This window comes from Anabas testudineus, chromosome 6, assembly GCF_900324465.2.
Source record: "Anabas testudineus chromosome 6, fAnaTes1.2, whole genome shotgun sequence".
NCBI classification, from domain to species: Eukaryota; Metazoa; Chordata; class Actinopteri; order Anabantiformes; family Anabantidae; genus Anabas; species Anabas testudineus.
In genome coordinates this window covers 24,234,585-24,248,696 of record NC_046615.1, presented here as the reverse complement: position 1 = coordinate 24,248,696, position 14,112 = coordinate 24,234,585, and the positions used below count along the sequence as shown (strand labels likewise).

At 43.9% G+C, this 14,112-nt stretch overlaps 2 protein-coding genes across 3 annotated transcripts; both read left to right on the top strand.

Annotated features, from left to right (window-relative positions):
• The first annotated feature begins 464 nt into the window (after positions 1 to 464).
• On the top strand, positions 465 to 3,291 carry pclaf (PCNA clamp associated factor). Its single transcript, XM_026364820.1, has 4 exons — positions 465 to 601; positions 1,564 to 1,647; positions 1,732 to 1,912; positions 3,104 to 3,291. Exons 1-4 carry the CDS (start codon positions 556 to 558, stop codon positions 3,144 to 3,146), a joined length of 354 nt encoding a protein of 117 aa, XP_026220605.1. The 5' UTR covers positions 465 to 555; the 3' UTR covers positions 3,147 to 3,291.
• Positions 3,292 to 4,524: 1,233 nt separating this feature from the next.
• On the top strand, positions 4,525 to 14,074 carry fcsk (fucose kinase). Of its 2 annotated transcripts, none has more exons than XM_026365637.1 (23): positions 4,525 to 5,124; positions 5,452 to 5,603; positions 5,682 to 5,732; positions 5,815 to 5,940; positions 6,239 to 6,311; positions 6,512 to 6,609; positions 6,745 to 6,825; positions 7,144 to 7,263; positions 7,388 to 7,559; positions 7,675 to 7,781; positions 7,859 to 7,960; positions 8,034 to 8,207; positions 8,740 to 8,813; positions 8,988 to 9,343; positions 9,592 to 9,811; positions 9,903 to 10,069; positions 10,709 to 10,936; positions 11,213 to 11,356; positions 11,713 to 11,832; positions 11,959 to 12,146; positions 12,627 to 12,726; positions 13,004 to 13,227; positions 13,492 to 13,632. In XM_026365637.1, the coding sequence occupies exons 1-23, from the start codon at positions 5,043 to 5,045 to the stop codon at positions 13,561 to 13,563; spliced, it is 3,231 nt and encodes a 1,076-aa protein (XP_026221422.1). In that variant the 5' UTR covers positions 4,525 to 5,042; the 3' UTR covers positions 13,564 to 13,632. The 2 variants fall into 2 exon arrangements, with proteins under 2 accessions (XP_026221422.1, XP_026221421.1); XM_026365636.1 differs by having other exon boundaries at positions 4,527 to 5,124; positions 9,589 to 9,811; positions 13,492 to 14,074.
• Positions 14,075 to 14,112: the final 38 nt, after the last annotated feature.

Here is a 14,112-nt window from a genome sequence, read left to right as displayed (position 1 = left end):
CATGAGCTTCACCTTTGTCAACTGTGACATTAAAGTAATGAACTTATTAATGCATCAAATAGTATAGTATAGTACTATAGTAGTATAGTATAGTAACTACACAACGAGTACTTTTAATTTCACTATTTTAAGTATTCTTTGCTGACTTTTGAATTAGGTAATAGTGTATTTTACACTTTTACAGTATTGTGATGTTGATATATATTTTGGACCAAGATTGCTTATAATCTATTGTTGTGGTTTAAATGATGGACATGAGTAATTATACATTTGGTACAACTAGTACACTGATACTTTTGCACTTTTAAAGTTTTTAAAGTGTAAAGTTTGTGGTTCTGGTTATTTACTGTTAAAGGCTGTAGTTATACCACTTGGCCTGAGGAGGGCAGCTTTAGTCGTCACCGCTTCGTGTCTGCATGAACAACAAGCCCAGAAGAAGAAATCTCCCGCCCCATCCGCTGTTCTTTTTAAACCAAGGCGGGACGCTTCGTTCTCTTACTGTGGTTCGTGTAGTTGTTGTTTGAACATCATTTTACTTAGATAGTCACTGCCAAAATGGTGAGGACTAAAGCCGACAACGTTCCCGCATCATACAGAAAAGGTACAGTAACAAATTCAAAACGATGATTTCAAATTCAACAACACACAGCTCATTTATGCATGAATACAGCTGTATTTGCTATGTAGTCTGGCGGGCTTGAGGTACACTCCTAAAACCCAAACACGGCGGATAGAGCGATGTAATTAAATGTCCCCTGTTAAATCTTTAACACGGAAGCAACATTTTGTTTACGTGAGCTGCATATAAGTGTGTTAGTGTAGTAGGCACCTGTAAATCAATTTAATTCAGAACCAAGTTTGTCACCAACAGCCTCCCGCCAAGACCGAACCTGGGTCGGAGCCGTTCTTGGTTTCTTGGTTCCTCCTGAAACGCTGAAGCTCTTTCGTTAAAAACCGATTCATGTCATGCTGTCACGAAAAGAGTGTAGTCGTGGTTTAATCTCCAGGTCCCTGACAAGGAGACATTATCTTCAATCTTCTTTAAAGACATTGTCCTGTACTCAGTAAACTGGCGCCAGTTTTGAGCGCCGCAAAGCGGCTTTGTCGGGACGCTGCACCAAACCCAGTTCAACGCCTCCTGAATTGAACGTGATCTTACTTTTTGTCAAAGGCTCCTGTGTGACACAACCTAATAAACAACACTTTATTAACCCACAAAATCTTTCGGTCAATTCCGCATGGAACTGACTCACCGCTCTGCCCACGAATGAGTTAAAAACTTCATGTTCATTTAATTCATGTAAAGAATTCATATTTTAATTATCAACGTATTGTGACAGTGCATGCAGACATTGATGCACGATTGCTCCTATTTTTTAATTTAAAGGGTTATTTAACTTAACTAATTTTGGCATGTTAAATCAAATAGTTTTCTGCATTTCCTCTGTATCTCCTATTACAACCCCACAGGGTGCAGTACAGTATCATTAATCATTGTCTCATATGTGACTGACGGCTGTTTTATGAAAAATTCAGACATCAGTGTTTGATTTTTATTTGCAGCTGTAGCAGCCTCTGCTCCCCGGAAGTCTCTGGGCTCCAGTTCAGCAAATGCTTCTTCCTCCAGCAGCCAGTCATCCACACCTGGTGAGCTACTGTGGCCCCCACTCAAAAACAGCATGCTCAGTATTTAACAATTTCACGTTATAAGACTGAGGTTTTAATTCACAGCCAAGAACAAATATGCTGGTGGTAACCCTGTGTGCCCCCGTCCCACTCCAACCTGGCAGAAAGGGATCGGAGACTTCTTTGGTGGCCCCCCCAGGAAACCTGAGAAGGAGAATCAGAATCCCAGCGTGGTTGAGGATGAGGAGGAGGCTGGAGGCAGCGGGATCTCAAAAGCCAGCAGGAAGTATGTTGCAGAAGATTAGTCTGGAGGTTTTCTCCTTAATGGTAAATGCAGAGTTTTGTCTCATTCTGTAAGTAGAATTTGAGACAGAGCCTGCAGCTCATTGGTTAGTAGCAGAGGGAGAGAAAGCTAAACTTCAGAGGGAGTCATCCTCCAATTACTAGTGTTTAGATGAGTTCATCACTTTTTAGTGTCTCCTAAATATATTTCTGGTAAATTATTTCCTTACTTACAGTTTGTTCTCTCAGGACCATCATACTTCATCATACTGTGATACTACTCTACTCTATACATGCAGATAGCTCACAGTATTGCTCAGTTGTTTGTTTGCAGCCACACTGAGAATGAACTTATGGTTTTTAGCTGTTTGATGGTAAAGTTATTGTTCTGTGCTATAAAGTATGCAATGGTGGAAGGAGTACTCACATCTTTTAAGTAAAATATTACCAGAATGTACTGTGATACACATAAAAGTAAATATTAAAAAAAAATTACAAAAGTATAAAAAAAAATTAAAGTATCAAATATAAATGTACCCTGGGGATCGACAGTCTTATATTAAAATAATAACAATGTATTATTACTCTGAATATGTGAAGTAACTAAAGCTGTCAGATAAATGCAGTGGAGTATCAAGTATCATAAAATGAGAACACTCAGGTGAAGTACAAGTACCTCAAATTAAGTTATTTTCCACCATTGAATGTCTGAACCACAGTTCAGGTCATGGATTATTGCAGTTTTAGACGTGTGGATGGAAACCGTGTAAAGGTTAATAAAGGAGTAGAGATGTAACGCAGAAATGAAATAAACGGCGATCTGACGTCACTGAAGAACAGCATTAACATAGAGTTGTATAATAATTAAAATGCACTTTTATTTTGACACACTCGTGCCCGTACGACATACCTGTGCATGTTTTCATTGATTCTTTCTGTGTCAGGTGATCCTGCAACCTGTGGTAGCCAATTAAAAAGAAAAAAAAAAACAAGGATGAAAAGAAGTTGTTTAATCACACAGTAATATACAATACACAAAGTGTTTTGTTGTGCGCTCGCTGAATTTAATCCCAGTTGTAATTTAACCCCATATTTTTGCCTGTCCCGGTTTATTTTAATGTCACCAAAATAATTGAATCCCACAGTTCATTTTGATCTTGTGACGTTTCTTGACCGGTTTGTTTGTAACCTTCAGGTCCAGACCGCTGCCAGCTGAGGATGAGGAAAATGATGACTGAAGATGATGGATGAATCTGTTTGACTGTTGGTCCCATCTGCTGCCTCCCCACAGGCTTTGTGACATTTTAATGTACATCTGTATATAATTTCTGATTATTTCACTTTGTATAGTTCATTAAACTGTTTTTTTTTTTTGTTTTTTAAGCTGCAGAGTTGCGTCTGTTGTTCTACAGCCAATGCTGGAAAAACAAAAGTCAGAGATACACTAATGTTTTTATTATTTTCAGTGGAACTAATTAACTCTATTCGAGCTGAGTATTTAGTCAGCTTATATCCACATTTAAGAATCAAGGCCAACTTGGTGTTTTTTTTCCTTTAACAGTGTTATTAGTTTGTGATTCACATGAATGTAGAAATGCACTGTCCCAAGTCCCCCCTTGGGTTTAAATGAGCAAATAGGTAAGAGCCTCCCTGTTTCAGAAGAGTCAAATTATTGGCATGAATCAATCAAAGAAAACATCTGAGGAGATTGATTAAACTACTAAAACTGGGTTAAGAACTGTCCAGTAGAAGAAGGTCTTGTGGTCTGATGAGTCCAGATTTACCCTGTTCCAGAGTGATGGACCATCAGGGTAAGAAGAGAGGAGGTGAAGTGATGCACCCATCATGTCTAGTGTCTACTGTACAAGCCTGTGGGGGCAGTGCTATGATCTGGAGCTGCTGCAGTTGGTCAGGTCTAGGTTCAGCAACGTTATGTGTTCAAAGAATGAGGTCAGCTGAATCTGAATATACTGAATGACCAGGTTATTAATCAGTGGATTTTTTTCTTCCCTGATGTCTTGGACATATTCTCAGATGATAATACCAGGATTCATTGGACTGAAATTGTGAAAGACTGGTTCAGGGAGCAGGACTCATCATTTTAATATATTGGTCACCACAGAGTCCAGACCTTAAACCAACAGAGAATGTTTGGGATGTGCTGGAAAAGACTTTGAGCAGCATCTGATTCTCCATCATCAAAACAAGATCTAGGTGAAAAGTTAATGCAACTCATTGCAGAAGTTTATAGATGAATGACGGTAAATGTGCAGTTGGACCTTCACCATTGATGAACACGAAAATCAATCTAATGATGTCATATTTTTTCATAAAACGGCCTTACGGCATATTGAGTACTTTTACTTCTGCTATTAATACATTTTTTAAACTGCTTATTGATCAGAAGCCTTTCAGCTTACTGCTGCTTTGGCCCAGTCTTCGCCCAGCCGGAATGTCCCGGTAGCATAATCAAGTGGACATTTAGGTAATCGGAACCCTTCACCTCAACAACTCTTTTTAGCTCATTAGTAATGTATTAGGTTGTACAGCTCTTAAGTCTCTTTCAGTGTATTTACTGTGAGATAATAATGTCTGTTGTTAACCTTTGTACCGCTGTGAACAACTGTGTTTAAACCATTAGTCGTTCGCTTCCCGCCCCGTCGGGACGTCACTAGTTGAAATCTAACGCAGCCGTTTTCGGCTACGGCAGCTCGCGCGGGCAAAACAGGCGAAAACAGAAAATGGAGAAAGTGAAATAAAGCTCGGTCCAAAGTACTGAAGGTTCTAAAACAGCTCGGTACCAGACAGCAAACGGACAACAGGGAGTGAAATAAAGCTCGGTCCAAAGTACTGAAGGTTCTAAAACAGCTCGGTACCAGACAGCAAACGGACAACAGGGAGTGAAATAAAGCTCGGTCCAAAGTACTGAAGGTTCTAAAACAGCTCGGTACCAGACAGCAAACGGACAACAGGGAGTGAAATAAAGCTCGGTCCAAAGTACTGAAGGTTTGTTCGACTCGGTACCAGACAGCAAACGGACGAACGCAGCTCTGGTATCGGACGTTGTTGTGGACTTTGAACAGGCTCGGTGCTGGTTCTGACCCGGGGAGAGATTTTAGTTTTGTTTGTCGAAGATGTGGAGCAGCAGCGGGTTCCGGTGGACCGTGGTGGTCCTCACCTGTCAACACAAAGACAGCGTCTACTGCTTCCAGAGAGGTGACGATCATCTGTCTACGTGACGATCTTTGTCCTCTGAAGGTGGCGCAGGTGGAGAAATTAAACAGCCTCCAAAACGAGCCAGTTAGGTCCGCACTCCGAGAATTAATTAGAAATTAGTTTTATAAGGAAGGAAATCAAATATTCCGTCCGATTGTTTCAGGTAAAGTGACTAAACTGGTGTCTGCAGTTTGATCTTGGCAGCTCAGTAAACGCCACATGTCTGGGGTCACACAGGTGCAGGTGAAGGAGACAAACTGCTGAACCCACTGGACATTTCGGGGACACGGTGCAGGTTCGGACTAACTCTCTGCTGTTGTGTTTCAGAGCTGGAGTCGCGGCAGCAGCGTGGATCCATCTCTCAGGGTGCGTTGGTTTTGACTGTGCAGGACCGTCAGGAGCCGCTGGGCAGCGGCGGGGCTACGCTGAACGCGCTGCTGGTGGCTGCGGAACACCTGAGCGACAGAGCCGGACACACCGTGGGTTAGACCGCACGAATTTAACGTAAGCAACGAGAGAACAGGTGCAGTTTGACAGAAGCTGTTTCATGTTCTCAGGTGGTAACAGCTGACGTCCTGGATGATGCTCACATCCTCATCCTCCACACGGTGAGTCCAGCAGCAGCAGCAGCAGCAGCAGCTGCTGGTTCCTCCTACAGAGAGTTGGATGTTGGTGTTTTTCTCTCTGCAGGGTCGAGATTTTCCTTGGAGCTCCTGCAGCAGAGCGTTCTGCTGGCTGCCCCAAGAGAAACCTGATCAGAGAGTCCAGGCTCCAGTCTGCTGTCTGGACCTGCTGCTGGACTGCCTCAGTAACCAGGTGGGCTCAGTCTTTACTTCACATGACTCATATTTTGTTAAAGAATTCTATAATTCAGTTTATTACAGTTCTACAAATGTATTAAGGATCCGTCTGAATCCCCGTCAACGTCTAAGATCAACAGAAATATTCCACTGAAACTTTTTCCCTGGTAAAGTTTGTAGAAATTAGATTCAGCTAACTGTGTTTTACTTGTTGTAAGTTTGTAACTGGAGAAAAAGTAAGTGAACTGTGTGCAGTATTAAACATACTGAGGAGAATATAACTGCACTGGGTGGTGTTTCTCTCTGCCGCTCAGATCTGTCCTGGTTCTCCTCCTGGTGTTTGGGTCTGCAGCACTGACATGATCCTCACCGTACCTCCTGACTTTGGTTAGTAGTAGTAGTGTTGTTTCTTGAATCTGTGATGAGTTTAATTTCTCCAGTGTGCAGCTGTAACATTTATCTTTTTATTATATATGAGGTCCGGTTTGTGAATGTTGCTGATTTTTCTCAGTAAATCCGGTTTTTGAAGTGGACCCCCTACCAACGAGTCCCAGTATCTGTGTACATTATTTGTATCTGTGTGGCAGTTTTGTCCTGGGACGGTTTCTCTGGTGTTCGGGTTTTGGCGTTACCTGGAGACGTCTCCTACGCAGCCAACCACGGAGTCTACCTGTCGAACCCACAGGTGCTCAACTGTAATTAGATTAATATTTATGAGTCGGTGGTGGTTTCAATGTTTGATCTTTGCCATAATTGTTCTACGTGTGTTTATCACTATTCTTGATTTTGTGGCATAAACTTTGTTAGTTTTACTTTACAGGGTCAAGTCAGAGACATCATCTACAAGGGAACAAAGGAGCAGATTCAACAAGCTGTGATGCCTGATGGGAAAGTTCCACTGGTGTGTTCACTGAGGAGTAAAATCTAAAATCCAGTTTGACCAATGAAGACAGATACTGAGGGATTTGGTACAAGCTGCTGACACTTCTGCTGATATTTGTCTTAAGAAAGATCAGAATCAACTGTGTCGGGGTGGAGACAAAACTCAGGAGTTTAATATCTATTATTGTCAAATAGGCTCAATAACCTGTTAGTGTTTCAGTGGTAAGATACAAAAACCACAAAACAGAATTAATATTTAGAATTAAATTGATAGCATCGTTTTCCCCGCTTGTGTGTCCAGATCTGATAGAGTCACAGTTTGTTTGTGTGTCTGTAGGTTTCAGGTCCAGTCTTCTTCAGCAGGTCTGTATCAGAGAAACTGTTGCAGTCTCATGTCACTCCTCCTCTGGACGGCTGCACGTACCTGGGCCTGGACTCTGGAGCTCCACCCCTGCAGGTACCTGAGCCTGTTTATCTAATCTTCTTTCTGTTGTGTGGATCCTTCAAATGGATCAAGTACATTCATGTTTTCATATGTGACACAGCTCTGTCATATCAACCGTCTTGATGCTGTTCGTCAGGTCTCTCTGTTCCTGGACGTGTTGAAGTGTCTCTGCTCAGATCTGACTCAGGACCAGTTTGTGAGCGAGGACAGAGTCGGCTGCAGCTCAGCTGTTGGACCACGGGGAGCGGCGGTGAGGAGCGGCCGGACTGAGCTGTGGAGGATCCTCAGAGGAGCTCCTCTGAGTCTGGGTGGGTGTATCCTGCCTCTGTTAATGTACTGCAGTCTGCTGGGTGCTGAAACTGGTATTCAGTGTTTCATGGTAAAACACAAAAGGGTTAAACACATTTGAACTTTCTTCCTCAGTTTACGTCCCCGACGGTCGCTATGACTACCTGACTTTGGCTGGAAAGCAGCATGTCCACCGTCTGACCTGTGATTGGACGGATACAAACACACTCTCTCACATCCAGGTGACACTTCCTGTTTTTAACAACTGTCCTCAGTCAGGTGCTCAGCTGACTCCTCCTGACTTCCTGTTTATCCTCAGAGAGAGAGTTTAGTGAGTGACGGAGCTCGGGTGATCAACAGCGTGATAGAGGGAGATGTTACCGTGGCAACAGTAACGGTGGTGCAACACTGCCACCTACAGGTCAGGAGTTTACCACTGTGATTCTGTCAGGTTTCAGTGTGACACCTATTGTGACCTCCTACCTCTGCACCAGGGTCCTCTGGACGTCCCTTCAGGCTGTTTACTGTCGGGTCTCGAGTTGTCAGCGTCATCGTGTGTCAGACGTCTGAAACTGGCCAAAAACAGCGTCGTCCAGGGACATCGGATCGAGCTGGGGGAGTTAAAGCTGAATGTCTACACTGTGGTGGGAACACAGGACAACCTGGAGGTAAAAAACAAAATGTTCATCTGGCATTTCAAGACTCATTTACGAGATAATACAAACAACAATCTTTAGGTGTAAAATGCTTTTCAGACACGAAATGCAACTTGGGCTGCTTCACATTAAAATTGGAGAAAAAGTTAGTGACAAATGAGGATGAGGGGAGATTCATACGACAAAGAAAACGTTGAGCCATAAATCAGAAAAATCATTTTCTCTTCTTCGCAGTGTCATTGTCTGTTTTCTGCTCAGAATCATGTTTGAGCAGTTTGGCATGTTTCTCAGAGTCAATGCTGAGTTGTTGTTCTTGAAGTGCTTCACAAAAGAAGTAGACGAGGGAGATGAGTGAGAGATAAAAAACATGACAACCAAAACCAAGTTCACAACATACAGAAGGTATAAAACATAGAGAAATCTCGATTTGAAAATATTTGTAGTTCAGGACATAAAACATGACCAGTGGCATCTCATTATATCACAGAGCAGCAGCAGAAACCAGACATGAAGATGCAAATTTACTCCTCCTCCTCCTCTGCAGGTCTCCTCTGACGACTCCAACGCCTCCTTCCTCAATCGCAGATGGAGCCTCTTCTACAGCAGGACAGGAATTCAGTAGGATTCACAGGATCTTTGACCTTTTAATGATCAAATAGTTCTGGAAAATGAAGCTCATGACTTCATCTGCACTGTTAAGTTCAGTGAAAGTTGTTGACGTGGAAACTAACAATTAAAAATATACGTAATATGACTTTAAAGTTATGTGTTTTTATTCTCTGGTCCCCTCAGGCCAGAGGAGTTGTGGGCCAGAGGAGAACAGCGCTCGCTCCTGGAAGCTCGTCTCTTCCCGGTGCTCCACCCCAGGAAAGGCGCTGTGGGTGTGGAGGCCGGAATCGGCTGGCTGCTGGGTGGAGCTGGCTGCCTGCAGAGGTGGAGGGAGGCGTGGAGACTTTCTCTGAAGGAGGTGCTGTCACTCACCCACCAGGAGGCGGAGCTGCAGCGGAGGGAGGAGTTACTGTTCCTGGCAGGAAGGAGGAGAGTGTTTGACTCCCTGATGAGTCGGACGGACGTCTGCCTGCTGCCTTGCTTCAGGGCGGCGGTGCTGGGAGGTCAGCAGGGGGCGCTACTGGAAACACTGGACAACGGTGAGTCTACAGTGAAAAGTAACTAAGTACATTTACTGGAGTACTGTGCTGTGCTACAGTACAATGTTAAGGTATTTTGTTATTCTGCTGCTTTATACTATGAGATTATTAATTTAAGGAGTATGTATCTATCCTAACATACTAATACTACACTTAAGTGAAACAGTGAAGTAAAAGGAAGTAAGAAAACACCTTTGCGAGTTTCGAGGTTGAAGTTCTGTAACAAACGTCTCGTCTGTGTTCAGCAGCAGCAGGGAGCAGGGAGCAGGAGCTGGACCTGGGCGTCGCCGCTCGCTGCCTCTCCTGCATCGCTGACGTGTTGGTGTGTATGGCGGGGGGCAGGGGAGGTCTGAGGAGCGGACCTGCTGCTAATGAGGCCTGGAGCTCCGCCTACCAGCTGCTGGAGGAGGGTAACCTGAGAGGCGGAGTCCACGCCCTGGCCGCACAGCGAGACCTCTGGCTCAGAAGGTGAGCTTCACCCTCTGCCCTGCTTTAAGTCAGTGGTTTTATGTAGGTTGGTGCTGAATGAGCCGTTTCTCCCCCCCCACCCAAACTACAGACCTGACTTGCTGGTTCGGGCAGCACGGCACTACGAAGGTGCTGGACAGGTGCTGCTCCGACAGGCTGTGATGTCATCACAGAAGTTCATCTCCATTGGTCAGGGTGAAGTCCCGCCTCTGGAGGAGTGGCAGGAAGTGGAGTGTCCAGCCAGGCTGGACCTGGCAGGTGAGTCCTGTGAGGATCAGTGACCCAGATGGAAGTGACTTCAGAGTGTGAAGAACCAGACTGGGCCGTCCTCAGCTGACTGAACCCCCCCCACTCCCCATCACAGCAGCTGATTTAAGTCTGAGTGTTTCCATTTTCTTCATACTGTGACTTCACTACATTTAGGTTAAATATCGTGTCCACATTTATGTGATAAATAAAGTTACTAGTTACTTTTCAGATTAATAAAACAAATGAATGTATAATCATCAGTTTATTGATCCTGGTCATTCACATTAGAATCATTAGAAATTGTCATCAAAACTTATAATGTGTTGAAATCAGAACTCATTGGAGTACTGCTTTTGTACTTCTACTTTTTAAATTCAGGACTCTTGTGACAGAGCATTTCATTCATCCATCCAGTGGAATTATAACTTTAGTGGATTAAATTATAAGATTGGTTTAAATTGAACTGAAGCTGCTCAGATGAACAGCTGAAGTTTTCTTATTATTATTATTTCTTTTCTTATTTTTCTTACTAAAGCTGAAACATTTTTTAGCTTTTTAACCCTGTCTACATTATTTCAATTTAAATCTCACTGATTGTAGACACTGTCACATCATTTTCATGCAGGGGAAAACGTCTTTGTGTTTCAGGTGGGTGGAGTGACACTCCGCCCATCGCCTTTGAGCACGGCGGCTCTGTGACCAATGTTGCAGTGAAGGTTGACGGAAAACGTCCAATTGGTGCCAGAGCTCGACGCATCTCGGAACCGCACATCGTGCTGGTGAGCTACACTGGAGGGCGGGAACGTGGTGTGTCAACAGAGATGGTGTGCGACCACCTGGAAGACCTGAAGGATTACTGTCAGCCTCACGCACCTGGTAGGAGACAGAGATGCCTGAACCTACATGCTGGTGATCCTGAATTACTGATCTAGTCTCTACAAACTACATGTGACTAAATCATCAGCAGTGTGAACTAAAGTAAAGGACATGTACACATTTTACACACACAATTTACATCATTTCAAACTATCGTTCTACTGCAGAGATGGTGTCGCACTCCAGTTTTGGAGATCGGGCTGGTTCCACATTAGCCTGTAGTTTGTCCCAACAGGAACCAGCCGCAGAGTGATGTTTTGTGTGTGTGTTCTACAGGAGCCCTGCTTAAGGCAGTGTGTGTGTGCAGTGGTCTGGTGTCCCTTTCCTCCCAGCATCCTCTGGGGCATCAGCTGAAGCAGAGGTGGGGAGGAGGGCTGGAGCTACACAGCTGGTCAGAACTGCCCACTGGATCTGGTCTGGGTGAGAAACTGAACATATAATCAACATGAAATACTGCAGGAACAAATAATGAAGTTGTCTCCCACAAACAGTGAATCTACATATCATAGAACAGCTAAAGCTACATGAACAAAAGGAGTTCTACATGTGTCACGATGAACATTGCGGGCCAGTTAAATTCTGGATTAGACATAGGTGAGGCGGCTGAAGGAGTGAATGATGAAGTCCAGGTGTGTAAATGTGCCACTGAAAGAGAAGGTGACAGAAGGAGATGAGAGCAGGAGGCATAATTCAGTCTAATAAGGTCCACATCTCCGCTGGGGCTTTGGGCCCAAGATGACCTCAGGGGTGAAGAGTGATCATCTGTCCTCTTGCAGGAACCAGCAGCATCCTGGCGGGGGCGCTGTTGGCTGCAGTTTACAGATGTACAGGCCGAGCCTACGACACAGACTCCCTTATCCACGGAGTCCTCTACCTGGAACAGATGCTCACCACAGGTCTGTATTGGGTATTGGGTCTGTAATGCTGAATTTACTTGACCAAGCGTAGCTCTCATAATCCCGTTCTTCATTTTATTCCAGGTTTTTAGTGGTAATAGAGTGCTCTTCTTCTTCTCTCTCCAGGTGGAGGCTGGCAGGATCAGGTAGGTGGTTTGGTGGGAGGACTTAAAGTGGGTCGTTCCAGAGCCTCTCTGCCCCTGCAGGTAGAAGTGGAACGTCTCAGTCCTCCAGAGGACTTCTTGGCTTCTCTGGAGAAGCACCTGTTGCTGGTTTACACCGGCAAAACTCGCCTGGCTCGAAACCTGCTGCAGGTCAGGACCTCTGTCAGCATTAGGCTCATTTTACCTCAACACGCAGTATTTAGTTAGTGTTTTAGTATTTCGAGTGATGACACTGGCAACCTTAACAATGATAATGTCGTTCAACCGCAGCAGTCGGACTTTAGACCTGCTCAAAGCACAACTGTTCTGGGTTCTGGATTAGGATGAAAAGAACGCTGTGCTGCTCTCTTTGTAGATCTGTCTGAAGCGTGATCTTGTTCTGAATTAGCTGCTTTCTGTGTTCTTGATGCTCTAAATGTTGTTGCTAATGATTGTTATTTTTAATACATTTGCATAAACTTATAAACTTCTTTCACTTTGACATTCTGGATTATTGTTTGTAGAATTTTAATCCATGTTGGAATAAGACTGTAACAACAAACTGTGGTAAATGTTAAGCACTGTGAATACTGGATAGATGCGCTGTATTTAAGGCCGACGTATAATGACAGTGGTGGTTTTTCTCTGCAGGACGTGGTTCGTAGTTGGTACAGCCGTCTGCCATCGATGGTCCAGAATGCCCAGCAGCTGGTGGCCAACTCAGAGGAATGTGCCAGAGCCTGTTCAGATGGTGAGACCGTTCATCTCAACAGGGTTCACACAGGAGAACTGCGTGCAGTCATTTCAGAGAGTTGACTTAATTATTGTTCAAACACACTAAAATGTCACGCCATAGAAAGCATTGGAGCTCCACCACTGCTCTCTGAGCACTACGCTGTGTGGTTTAACTGGTATTTTGTACGACAGGGTTTCATTTTCCAAGTGTTTGAACTAGTTATTCAACATGTTGATATCTTCTTAATATGTTTTCAGTGAAAGATGGTGAAAAGACCTCCCTCTGTCCCCAGGTTGCCTGTCCAGACTCGGTCAGTGTCTGGATCGTTCGTGGCAGCAAAAGAAGCTGATGGCTCCGGGTTGTGAACCAGCCTCTGTCAGGGCCATGATGGAGGCACTGAGGCCCCTGGTCTTTGGTCAGAGTCTGGCCGGAGCCGGAGGTGGGGGTTTCCTCTACCTGCTAACCCGGGAACCTGGACAGCACCAGGCGGTGCTGCAGGTCCTCAACAACACACCGGTGAGCACCAGCAGCTTAATTAGTCCTTTTAATTCTTAATCAACCTGCTTATTTGACCTTAAATGTCTATAGTGGTTGTAATACTACACGTTCATGTTATAAAAAATGTTAATGGAGCAAAGCAAAAAACACAGATTCAGCTGCCGACACACAGGAAACAAGACAGATCTGCTCATGATAGAAAGATTTAATTCTATTAGAAATACGATAATGAGCTCATTGTTGGAACTGACTGGTGCCTGTGGTTCATCTGGTTTGTTTCAGGGTCTGGGAGACTTCAGTGTTCACTCAGTGGAGCTGGACATGGACGGGATTACAGTCCTATCACAGTCCTGAGGACATTGACAAACAAACGCTGTCCTGTAATTTTTTTATAAACCAGGATCAGGCTCCCTGCACAGTGTGAACAGGGTTTATAGAGATTTGTTGTCAATGGTGGAAAATACCCACTTGAAGTTATAATAAGATCAGTATCAGAATCAGCAGCAGTGATTTAAAATAGACACTTTGATAATTCTCTGTGTACCGATAATCAAGGTCTTTAAAACTTTTGGGTGCAAATAACTGAACTGCAAAACACCGACAACAAAAACATAAAACTATGAGAATAAAGTCTGGACATCGTAGTTTAGCTTTAACACTGAAGGTCAACGATGGACAGACGGCGTGTTTCCAGTGGGATAAAGTTTTAATGAGAACGAACACTGTTAGCCTGATGAAGAGCGCGTGGACATTTTTGTGTTCGATTTACAGCCACAAGTGGGAACTGATCAAACATATTTCAATCGACAACCAGCAAAGTGATGTAATGAGTGTTTTTGTAAAAATACAACAACTGATGTCCCAATGTTTTGTGTTTCATTAATATATTTTTAATAATCTCTG

Bases quoted from the DNA above. Each gene is read 5' to 3' on its own strand.
- pclaf (XM_026364820.1), top strand. From the start codon at position 556: ATGGTGAGGACTAAAGCCGACAACGTTCCCGCATCATACAGAAAAG. The intron at 602-1,563 runs GTACAGTAACAA...TTTTATTTGCAG, and splicing joins TCCCGCATCATACAGAAAAG to CTGTAGCAGCCTCTGCTCCC. The intron at 1,648-1,731 runs GTGAGCTACTGT...TTTAATTCACAG, and splicing joins CAGCCAGTCATCCACACCTG to CCAAGAACAAATATGCTGGT.
- fcsk (XM_026365636.1), top strand. From the start codon at position 5,043: ATGTGGAGCAGCAGCGGGTTCCGGTGGACCGTGGTGGTCCTCACCTGT. The intron at 7,264-7,387 runs GTACCTGAGCCT...GCTGTTCGTCAG, and splicing joins CTGGAGCTCCACCCCTGCAG to GTCTCTCTGTTCCTGGACGT. The intron at 11,833-11,958 runs GTCTGTATTGGG...TTCTCTCTCCAG, and splicing joins GGAACAGATGCTCACCACAG to GTGGAGGCTGGCAGGATCAG.